This window comes from Paramisgurnus dabryanus, chromosome 5 (assembly GCF_030506205.2).
Source record: "Paramisgurnus dabryanus chromosome 5, PD_genome_1.1, whole genome shotgun sequence".
NCBI lineage: Eukaryota > Metazoa > Chordata > Actinopteri > Cypriniformes > Cobitidae > Paramisgurnus > Paramisgurnus dabryanus.
The window spans coordinates 39,415,833-39,427,765 of NC_133341.1; the positions used below are offsets into that span (position 1 = coordinate 39,415,833).

The following is an 11,933-nucleotide window of genomic DNA, read 5'->3' on the forward strand; positions in this document are numbered from 1 at the left end:
CATTCAGCAATATATATATATATATATATATATATTTATACCATGGTCTGTTTAAATACTCGATTCTGATTGGCTGGAAGGTGTGCATTAAAACCGTTTAACGCACAGGTAGTTCCAGTCAGTTTGATTAAAGTTAGAAATTAATCCACTACTATAAACATTGGTAACCATAGTAACACAGTTACACTTGCAGAGAGAGCGAGAGAGAGATTTCCAACTGTTTGATTTTTGTTTTCATTTAATTTAATCCATTTCAATAAATGTAATGTGTCCTTATATAGTAATCGTGGTTAGAGACGTCGGTTTTATTTCACACTTTACATAATTCATTTAAATAAATGATTAGTTCAAATAAAGATTGCCTTGTCACTGTCAGTGTTGGCTGTCATTCATAAATTATTTAATGAGTTTAAATAAATATGATAATTCATTTAAATAAATGCAATACAATGGCACTACTTTATTTAAAGCGGACGGAGTGCGAGCCTTAACTTAAGAAGATGACCGTCATTTTTTACCTGTCGGTTAAAATTACACTGTAAACATTAATTACAGCTTTAACTTGGCAAATAACCAAGGTATAAGCGGGATAATCCACGGCTAGCCATGCATTAAAGGGTTTTATTACACGGCTCTCTGGAATGCTTGATTCTGATTGGTCAGTTGAGACATTTGCAGGTTCGTTCTTTTCGAATAATAACCGCTCCAAAATAATAACGCATAGCCGGTACTACTTTTACGAGTAAGATCGCTCCGCGCCAATAAAGATTACTGTTTGTTTGGCGCCATCTTGTGACAAACACTGGACAACCACGACAAGACACAGAGAGCTTACTGAGACTGAACTTGACAAAATAGAGCATGACAGCTACGAAGCCAACACACAAAAGAATGGGCATTAAAACTTCTCAAAGACTGGCTAAAAGAGAAAAAAATGGAGACAGACAAGTATGAAGCAGAGGATCTTAATAAGGTATTACGATCATTTTATGCATCTGTGCAAAGTTTCGCGGAAGGATAAAAATGTTAATTTAAAACAAATATGCCAATAAAATGTTTCAAATTCATATTCATGTCCAGTTTTTTTTCTTATGTGACAAGTAGCCGTGTAATAAGCGGGATAATGTAGAGGCAGCCGGTAGTTATCGGGAAATAAGCCCCTTCAGTGTGATACAAGACCCTCCGCTTCGCGTCGGGTCCTGATCACACTGTCGGGGCTTATTTCCCGATAACTACCGGCTGCCTCTACATTATCCCTTACTTAATGCACCTCCGCTACGCGTCGGGTGGTTCTTCGCCTCTACGTCGTGCATTAAAACCCTTTAATGCATGGCTGGCCGTGGATTATCCCTTACATATATATATACACGCGCACGCACGCACGCACGCACGCACGCACGCACACACACACACACACACACACACACACACACACACACACACACACACACACACACACACACACACACACATATATATATATACATACATATATAATGCTTTAAAATATGCAAAAAATATATTTTTGAAAAAAAAAATGTAAACATATTTCAAAATATATTTCAGTACATATATTTTTGTATATTTGGTAGCTTCTGTTGTATTTCTGAAAATCCTGATTTTACACCGCATTGGAAGAAAAACTTTGCATGCTACAAACCTGTAAACATATAAGGCTTGAAAAGATTAAAATTAAATATATTTTCAACTGCAATAATATATTATATACATACTTATACATTTGATAAAAACATTTATATTTTGGTCAGTAATTTTTTTGCACATTTTAAAATATATTTCATTTAGCTTTACTTGATACAAAATGTATTTCATATATATGTAAAACATATTTGTATTATTTTTGCTGTGGGTTTCCTCTTTGTTATTAGCCTTCTTTATTTATTTAAGCGAAATTATAAAATATTAGTCTTTACGTGTATATATTAATATTATACATTGTTATTGGTGTTTCTGGCCCATTTGCACATAAGACAAGCGTACATTTAGTAAACAAAAGAAAGCAATTGTTGTATTAACTGATGTATTACTGCCATCTGGTGGATTGTGTGTGTAATGAGACACGCATCAAAATAATTATTTTTGTTGCACTAAAAATAACATCAAAATAAATAAAATTATAGTTTTTAGACGTAGTTACAGTTTACTTTGTCATCTAAGATAATAATTTGCTGTGTTAAAATAGCACTACATTACCCAAGATTCCTTCAAACAGGTCGAACGGGACTCTCTTGCTCTTCAGCAACGCAGTTGTCATACATGAGTACCAGAAGTCGTCTGTGTCTGTAAACATTTAATTTATGAAAAGTTTATTAATTTAACATAGTAACGTTAAGCCATTTCAGATCTTCGTGAACGCTATACGATACGCGACAACGTGAGATGCAAGAAATGGGCTCGCTGCGGTTATGTAAGTATTAAATGGGTTTAGTTTTTTAATATTCACTTTCACAACTCAAAACGTCAAGAAACGCTGGTTACTAACTTTTTCTTGAAAATATTGTAGAATACTTATATGTTCAGTATAGTCAACTATAGTAAATTGTTGTATACCGTAAATTATACATTAGCAATTATTACAATTTGTTAATGTATAATTACTGGTCAAACATGTGTAATATTCGTTTTTTGGAACAGATTATTTTACACAAGTTAACATTGAAATTGTAAGAAAGTTACTTGATTAAATTAATTACAACAAATGTTTTTGTATTTGAGTAAAACATTAGCCTGGATTTTGCGACAATGTTCATAAAATCGATATGTGCCTGACATCAGCCAGTATTGGATCAGACCACATGCCCAGCGATCTGTTCAATAACCCGCTTGTATGTCTTGGTCTAGTGAAATAAACATCCCAGCAGGTGCAATGTTTATAATATATACAGACTCTGTGTACATTTTAAACATCGCATGTACTCAGATTTTTTGTTATAATATGTAGACTAAGTAAGGTAAAGTGGAGGACTTGATGGTGTCTTATTTCTTTGGTGTTAAGTGTCCAAAAATGCCCACTTAGGAACTTGATTTTAGTTTGTAATCAATTGAGTCCCGTGAGTAAAGAACAAGAAAATGCCGAAACCCGGGATCGAACCAGGGACCTTTAGATCTTCAGTCTAACGCTCTCCCAACTGAGCTATTTCGGCCACGTGATCGTTTGCAGTATCATATGTGTAAGACCATCCAAAACAGGAGCAACAGGTTGAGTAAATAATTCTGGCGTGTAAATAGTACACTAAAGTTAGCGGCATCGATGTTTACATTATCCACGTGCGATAGAGACAGAGCGCCGCGCGTCATAACCTGAAAACCACGCCCACCGGGGGGGAAAACAATCCAACCGTCTCCATTGACTTTGTATTGCGAGAGGCTGCCTCCTTGTCATTTCTGGCTTATAACAAAAAACAGAATAATGCCTAAAAGCTGCTGTGTGACAATATGTACAGCTAACAAGCCAAAGAACCCAGAAATAAGTTTTTATAAGCTGTCGAGCCGTAAAACCCTGTCTTTAAGGAGAATAAAGTGGATCGCCGACTACGTTTCCCCCTATTGGATGCAGTTCTACTAATAGTATTACTATGAAAAGTTGCCTGTTTCCATTTGTGTGTCTTTAAACGCTCGTTTTTGGGGTCGACAGCTTATAAAAACATATTTACAGATTAAAATTAAAAACAGAATAATACATAAAAGCTGCTGTGTGACAAGGTGTACAGCTAAAAAGCCAAAAAACCCAGAAATAAGTTTTTTTTAAGCTGTCGACCTCATAAAACGAGCGTTTAAAGAAACAAAAGTGGAAACAGGCAACTTTTCATAGTACTTCTATTAGTAGAACTGCGTCCACTAGGGGGAAACGTAGTCGGCGATCCACTTTATTCTCCTTAAAAGCTGGGTTTTACGGCTCGACAGCTTATAAAAACTTATTTCTGGGTTCTTTGGCTTGTTAGCTGTACATATTGTCACACAGCAGCTTTTAGGCATTATTCTGTTTTTTGTTATAAGCCAGAAATGACAAGGAGGCAGCCTCTCGCAATACAAAGTCAATGGAGACGGTTGGATTGTTTTCCCCCCGGTGGGCGTGGTTTTCAAATTTGCATATCGGCGCTCTGTCTCTATGCTTTTGAGGCATCTGACAGACCGGGCCATCACACTGCATGCTCGTACACTCCCCACGGTACGCGAGCTGCGTGTAACAGTGACTTCTAGCGGCTGAACTTTGTACCGCAGACTAAATTCAAAATATTGGATACTGTTGTGTCCGAACCCGCTCACTCGTTTACTATTCCTTATGTAGAGAATGACAATTGAGTCCTAACAGTATAAACGTAAATTTGAGTTGTTTACTGTCATATCCTTCAGCTGATTCCAGTTATGCGTTTGTCTCCAGTTGTATCATGGGAAATAGTGAGTTTGCGAGTCTACGGCTGCGTCCGAAAACTCTACTACATTGCTGCTTTCTGAGGCAGGAATGCATCAAGGCATGTCTGAATTAAATGTTAGGTTTACTTCCTGTCTCCTGAGATACATATGCTTGGGCATACAACAAGAATGTGATTGGTCGAGCCTCGTCGAGTTCGAAAAAATAAAATGGCGGCCAAGGACGCGACTGGAGCACAAATTTAGTGTAAATAAAGGTAGATTTTCACTTTTAACACCTTTTAATTGCATTTCTAGCAAGAAATTTGTATTCTAGTTTTCAAATATGTGATTAGTTATTACAAAGGCGCTCTCTGTTTATATTTCAAACACACTGCCTATGAAGTATGTCTGAAAGTCTTTCTCTGAGCTGCCTTCATGCCTCTGAAGTCATTTCCTCATGCAGCCTACATCGAATGTAACCTCAAAGTCAGAGTGCATTGTGGGTAAAAAGTATTGAACGAATGTAGAGAATGAAGATGGTTCTTTCCGAAAGCTTAGGCAGCTGACTTGTTGCCTCACTGCCTCATGAGACAATGACTTCGGAGGCATAAACGCAGCTCTGAGAAACGCATTCAGACAGACTTCATAGGTAGCATGGAATTCTGTTTGAAATATAAACAGAAAGCGCCTTTGAGGTTTCTAGAAATGCAATTAAAAGGTGTATAAAATGAAAATTAAACTTTATTTACACTAAATTTGTGCTTCAGCCGTCATTTTATTTTCGACCAGACTCGACCAATCACATTCTCCGTGCACACCCATGCAAAGAATTCTGGGACAGGACAATGAAGGTATCTCAGGAGACAAGAAGTAAACCAAACATTGGATTCGGACTTGCCTTGATGCCTTCCTGCCTTTTAGAGCTTTCGGAACGCAGCCGTTGTTCACGGACATCACTACAAAATAGCGAACGCCAAATATAGTGCACTTTATAGGAGATAGGGAGCGGGTTTGGACACAGCTTTCCCTTTCGGGTTACCAGACCCATACAGGAGGGCAGCTGATGAAAGCATACGTTTATCTGCTCATTTTTACGTTTGCAATGGTTTTTTGTTACAAATTACAAACCCACTCGTGTGGATGTTTTTTAAACTCGGTCTCATTTTCGGATGTTGCATCCATCGTAGGTCACATTTAAGCAACCATGATGACTGCCAACTTTTTGCATCTGAGCTTTTTCATTTATAGATTTCATGGTGGTTAGCATAAAAATATTTAAAACACAGATAATCATCAAGTCTGAAAAATCATACAGAAAAAAGGTTTTCTGTTTTTGTTCATGATGAGAATGCTCAATGCATTGTGAGCAAATGTGTCTAAAAAGTAACCGCAAGATTTTGTCTTCTAGATGGATTAATCTGCAAAATCAAGTTGGTCCTGGCCAGCGAATGCCACAGCCAGGTGCTTGACACCTAATACAGCACTTTTTTCATAATTTTGTTTTAAAAAATACTTTTTCTGCATAAGAAGTGTTACAATGTACCAAATCGTCCCAGCAACTGTTGGAGATATTGGCATTAGTGCCATGAGCCATTATTCCACACCAAAGCGGAAGAGAGTGACCAGTCATAGCCATCCAGTAATTGCAGCGAGTGCGCTCGGATTCATCCTAGTTCTTGCTGCTATTGTATCATGGTGCTACTACTATGCTTCTCTTCAGAAAGCCAACCTCCTGACAACCGAACAACTAGACCTTAACAAACATGGTTATGTTATTCGGAATCAGGTTGGGGTTGTCATCTTCAAAATGGCATTCAGGTAGACTATTCACCTGTCTAATTTTAAGGCTTGCGTGAAGATTGCGATAAATTACAGTGCTTTTGTTTTATCTTAGGTCTGGAACCCTTGACTTGGACTCCTGTTCGAAAGAAGGTCAAATAATCAGCTGTGACAAATCCAATGCGGGGAATATAAATTTCTTCATAGAAACCCTAAAACCTAAAGACACAGTTACATGTTATCGCGTACGTTGGGACGAGCTGAAGGAGCGTGTGGTGGAGCATGTCATGTCCTGTGGTGATTCTCACTGGTACGGTGGTGCAGAGACACGGTTGCAACATTGGCCGATAACTTTGAAAGGACAACAAGCACCTGAGCCTTTTGTTACAGGTGATATCTATTCAAATCATCAAGTTTTCGGTGGCATCTTGGAGCGCTACTGGCTTTCTTCCAGTGCAACAGCCATAAAAATTAACAACTCTGTTCCTTTTCATCTTGGTTGGGATGAAACAAACCGAACTTTGCGGTTCCAGGCTCGATATGACAAGAGCCCCTATAGGTCAGACACTGGTCAATCCCATTATGTTACGCTAAGTTATCGAGTATGTGTTGGGCTTGACGTCACCTCGATACACAAGTACATGGTACGTCGATATTTCAACAAGCCTAATAAAGTTCCCTCGGAAGCTGTTTTCAGATATCCAGTCTGGTCTACTCGGTCTTTATCACAAGTCGATCAGGAAAGATTTTTAAAATATGCATCCGATATCCAAAAACATGGCTTCAACTGCAGTCACCTTGAACTGTATGATTGCTACACCGGTGACTATGGAGAGTTCGAGTTTGATAACGTAAAGTTCCCTAACACCTCGGCTATGTTTCAAAAACTACGCAAGGAGGGTTTCCACGTTACCCTATGGACTCATCCGTTTGTCAACTATAATTCTGTCAATTTTCGTGTTGGAGTAGAACGAGGTCTTTTTGTAAGAAATACTGGTGGCCAGCTTCCTGCTTTGGTGCGTTGGTGGAATGGTATCGCTGGTATTTTGGATTTCACGAACCCAGAAACTCGTGACTGGTACGCCTCAAATCTGCGTGGCCTCAAGAACAAGTATGGAGTGACATCTTTTAAGTTTGATGCTGGAGAAACAAGCTACTTACCTCGAGATTTCAGCACCTTCGTTCCACTGCACGATCCCAGTACTTTTACCCGACGTTACACTGAGATGGCGATACCCTTTAGTGACCGGGCAGAGCTGCGGTCAGGCTATCAGTCGCAAAACATCTCCTGCTTTTTTAGAATTATGGATCGTAGCTCTCTATGGGGATATGACCTAGGCATCAAATCCATAATCCCGACTGTACTCACTATAAGCATTCTCGGCTACCAGTTTATTCTTCCCGACATAATAGGTGGAAACCGCACCGATAGACCCGGCGGACTTCCAGATCGAGAACTTTACATCCGTTGGCTCGAACTCTCAGCTTTCATGCCAGCAATGCAGTTCTCACTGCCACCGTGGCTCTATGACGATGAAGTTGTGAATATTGCCAAGAAGTTCACAGCCCTCCACGAGTCTCTCGTAGCCCCTAGAGTTCTCGAACTTGCTAGTGAAGTTCTGTACACTGGTGATCCTATCATACGTCCTCTTTGGTGGATAGCTACAGATGATGAGGCGGCTTACAAAATCGACTCTCAGTTCCTAATAGGAGATGACCTTCTGGTAGCTCCTGTACTTGAACCAGGCAAGCAGGAAAGAGATATATACCTGCCTGCCGGTAGATGGAGAAGTTACAAGGGAGAGTATTTTGACAAAGGCCCCATACACCTTACTGACTACCCAGTGGATTTGGATGAGGTTGCTTACTTTGTGTGGTCCGGATAATCATAATTAGTGTAAATTTGTAGTGTAATGGTTCTTCTATGCATAAATGTAAAATACCAAGACTGAACATTTAAACTATGATATGTTGATATAGAAATATTGTACATTTTTACATTACGTTATTATTAATTATTTTGACTATATGACTATAGTTTATTCTGTATTTATAACTTTGTTTTAATTGACCCTTTGCTAAGCCCCGCCCTCCTTAGTTACTACGCCTGTCAAGCTTTAAAGTATGTCAGTCAGCCTCCATCTTTACCTTTAATTATCTTATGTTATGCATTATGAACAAAGAACCGTCATTATTTCCAAGCAATGATTAACATATGTGTTTTTGTTAATCCTGTCGACATTTTATTGTGAAAGAGGCCTTTCACACTGCTTCCGGCATTTTCCCCTTGGGTTGTAGGTTTTGGGAACAGAAAAAATTTCACCACTACAAACTTTTAGGATACTGGATATTGGATCTACACAATTCATATGCACAATGCTTAGATATGTTTCTCTCGCTTGAAAGCTTGACAGACCTCCCTGCGCCTAGTTACGGTTGCTAAACCATGATTGGTCTGTGGCGGTTTTTGTGCATGGCTTAATGAAAGGTCAATTGTGACCTGTTAGGAGGCATGCAAAACAAAGCTTTAATGCTCCCGGCCGGCGTATGTTCTCAATTGTTTCAAATGTAAACACGTGTTTTTCAAAAAAGTTAGCAGCTAGCAGTTTTTTTCTGTGCTGAAAGCCGGCGGTTGGCTTTGGAGTTGAGAAAAATTCAACTGTGGGTGAAAAGCTCAGCTCGTCAATGTCAGTTCTCACACGGCCGTCCAATCACAGTGGAGGAGGGATGGGACAAATATCACAAAAACCAACCTGCGCATTGTACACCAACTAATAAACAAAGCAGAAGTATCACAGCAAGCACCTAGCTAAAGAAAGTTGTCCGTTGGCTGAAAAAACCTTTCAGTCGGCGTCCGCCGGAAGTTTCAGCAGCCTAAAAAGCTTTGGTGTGTCCCGCCCCTAAAAATACCAACAGTGATATAAAGTAGTTGACCATTAGTCAGCTAAATAGAGCAAAATATCACAACATCTTGTGCTGTTACCTGCAATTGAATACCAGTTTTCCTGTTGTTGTATGTTTCTTTTTTTATTTATTAAAAGTTGTCTGTCTATTTATGTATTATTGACCTTCTGCTAGTAAAAAACGTATTTTGTGCATTTGTTTATTTTATTTAGAACAAAACTGCTCTGTGAAACAAGCTGATGGTATGGGGTATTACAAACATCATATGACCACAAAAGACTACCCTTTTGCCTGGAGTACCGCCTGTGTTTGCCGAAACCCGGGATCGAACCAGGGACCTTTAGATCTTCAGTCTAACGCTCTCCCAACTGAGCTATTTCGGCCACGTGAGGAATCATTTAAATTTGTGAAACAATGATAAGGCAAACAATGTGTGAGAAAAGGAGTTTGTCTGCATTGACAGAAAATATAAGAAGTCTACCAAATAAGCAATTTAGCGAACCGGCGCCACGTGCAGTAGTAGGGAGAATTAAATAAACAGCTGATATATTGAGACTCTCAGAAGTCTGACATGGGCTTATATGTCTTACTTTTCGGATTCAGATTAGACATTTTACGTAACTGTAAAGCCATTGCGGGATCCGCCGGCGGCAGCAATCGCTGCTCTTTGAGAAGTGAACGAAACTTTCACGTCAGAGTCTTAATAACGCCAGAAAAGTCGCTAGATTTGTGGCTAGTCGCTTTTTTTGAAAAATAAAAAGTTGCTAAAGATGTCTGAAAATCGCCAAGTTGGCAAAACCCAAACCATAGACAGGCAGGTATATTAAAGAAATAACTAAACCGCGCAATGTCTGCTAAATCGTACGTCAACCGCGCCGCCATATTAGGTGTGGCAACTTCTCCATTACTATCATAGCAACTGGAGGGAAAATGCACTTTAGGTGTGTTCAAACCGCTTTACCTACACCTCTAAACAACTCTCCCTGAATTACCTTCCACAAGTAAGACCGAACAATTGTTTCTGGATGTGTTTTTTGCTCATAAGGAGGCACGGGGGTGTGGGGTAGCTGTAAGAGAAGAGTTTTACACAAACGAGTGCTCTGTGTTATGTTGCAGTAAACACAAAGTTATTAAGTGTTGTTATTTTTTGTTTATATCCGCAAAAGTTGGGATAAAGATAGAAAGTTCTTCTGCAATCATTTTAAACAGTTTGCCACATCTAATATGGCGACTCCGCTGTACTGCAGGAGCATGTGCTAAAGTTTCCCCTGAGGAACTAGCTCACTCAACCATTTGAGGAAAGATCATCATGGAGGACCCCTTCCTCAAAACCCCCATCTTGAAGGTCCAAGTCATCAACTTCCTCCACAAGCCTGTTTACCTCATAACAAACTTTTGTTGGATAGGGATTTGCTTGGAAACCCCAAAAAGGTTGTCAGGTCCCACCGAGATTTGAACTCGGATCGCTGGATTCAGAGTCCAGAGTGCTAACCATTACACCATGGAACCCCACTAAATGGATGCATATACTGAACTGGGTCACTCAGCTTGTGACTGCATTTATACCAGCTATTATGGCAACCCCCTAACTGCACAAATTATGCCAGTCTTCCTTTCTGCTAAAAACAATAGAAACCATCACAGAAATCCCATTGGATTAATTGGAATTTTATTGGTTGTAATGGAAACTATAATGGTCTATGTGGGTCTCTATGGTATGTGTTGGGTTCTTATTGGTGGAGGCATTAAATCCTACTGGAATAGGTCCCGAACACACCACAAAAAGCTTTTGATGGTAAAAGCAAATGATTCCTATTGGTATTTAAATGGAAACCAGAAGAATTTTTCTGATGGTTTCTATTGTTTATTTCAGCAGGGTGGATTCTATAATAAATATTAACTAAATATTAACTCTTAACTAAGAGTTCAAAGATGACGGTGCACAATATGCTTGCATGACAGGTTCATGTTGACATTTTATGTGCTACACTACAACGAGTGAACAAGGAGACGCAGACTGTATGGTGTCAAAATGATTTCTGTAGTTAAACCATGGTAATCACAGAATAACCATAGTTAAATTATGGTTAATGTAGTAAAACCATGTGTTTGCTTATAGTAATCAATACATAAAAAAAACATAGGGTGTAATCTGGTATAGGATACAAGCTTCACAGAAATTTGGTTTACAGTCACAAATAATTTGATTTATTTATTCGTGTCCATAGCATGAAATTCAGCTTTTTTGTGCCCTGAGCACAAATGTCTATTTCGTGTCGTACAGCACGAATTTATAAAAATAATTTTTCGTGTCCGTGGCACGACTTTCTTTTCCGTGTCATTTTATTTATTGTTTTCAAAAATTGTTCCTCTATTTTTAAATCATTGTTGGTTGGGGTTAGATTTGGGATTTGGGTTAGGATGTACTTTTATGTATTGGTTTTTACGTATTTTTGTTCTGGTTTTAAAACTATTCTCGCCTGGAGTTGGGGTTTGGTTTAGGATGTCTAAAATGTAAGTGATTCTAACCCCAACCCCAAGCAACAATGATAAGAAAATAGGAAAAAAACATGAGAAAATAATACATAAAATAACACATTTTTCATGATTATAACACGACTTGCTGTGAGATCAGTCTGGAACCTATCTGTACAATTAAGCAGAATTTTTTTACATCATCCAGAGACAGCCATTATTCAAAATTATTTATTGTTTTATATTATTACTGCTGGTCATTGTTATTTACTGCTGGTTTTATGGTTTATGTATTGCCATTGATGCAATAATAGTGGCCTTTTAGCTGTGCAATATGACGCATGATTAATCTGTCTACATGCTTGTTTCTTCTGTTTTTTTGTGAGACATGTAATTTATTT

At 38.7% G+C, this 11,933-nt stretch overlaps 1 protein-coding gene and 3 non-coding genes across 4 annotated transcripts; 1 reads left to right on the forward strand and 3 right to left on the reverse strand.

Annotated features, from left to right (window-relative positions):
• Positions 1–2,269: 2,269 nt before the first annotated feature.
• Positions 2,270–9,251, forward strand: LOC135774173 (myogenesis-regulating glycosidase). Its single transcript, XM_065284091.1, has 3 exons — positions 2,270–2,428; positions 5,783–6,192; positions 6,269–9,251. The coding sequence occupies exons 2-3, from the start codon at positions 5,912–5,914 to the stop codon at positions 8,037–8,039; spliced, it is 2,052 nt and encodes a 683-aa protein (XP_065140163.1). The 5' UTR covers positions 2,270–2,428; positions 5,783–5,911; the 3' UTR covers positions 8,040–9,251.
• Positions 3,092–3,164, reverse strand: trnaf-gaa (transfer RNA phenylalanine (anticodon GAA)). Its single transcript has one exon. It is a non-coding gene; the product is annotated as a tRNA-Phe (tRNA).
• A 116-nt stretch (positions 9,252–9,367) lies between the features above and the next one.
• Positions 9,368–9,440, reverse strand: trnaf-gaa (transfer RNA phenylalanine (anticodon GAA)). The gene has a single exon. It is a non-coding gene; the product is annotated as a tRNA-Phe (tRNA).
• A 1,054-nt stretch (positions 9,441–10,494) lies between these two features.
• Positions 10,495–10,566, reverse strand: trnaq-cug (transfer RNA glutamine (anticodon CUG)). The gene has a single exon. It is a non-coding gene; the product is annotated as a tRNA-Gln (tRNA).
• Positions 10,567–11,933: the final 1,367 nt, after the last annotated feature.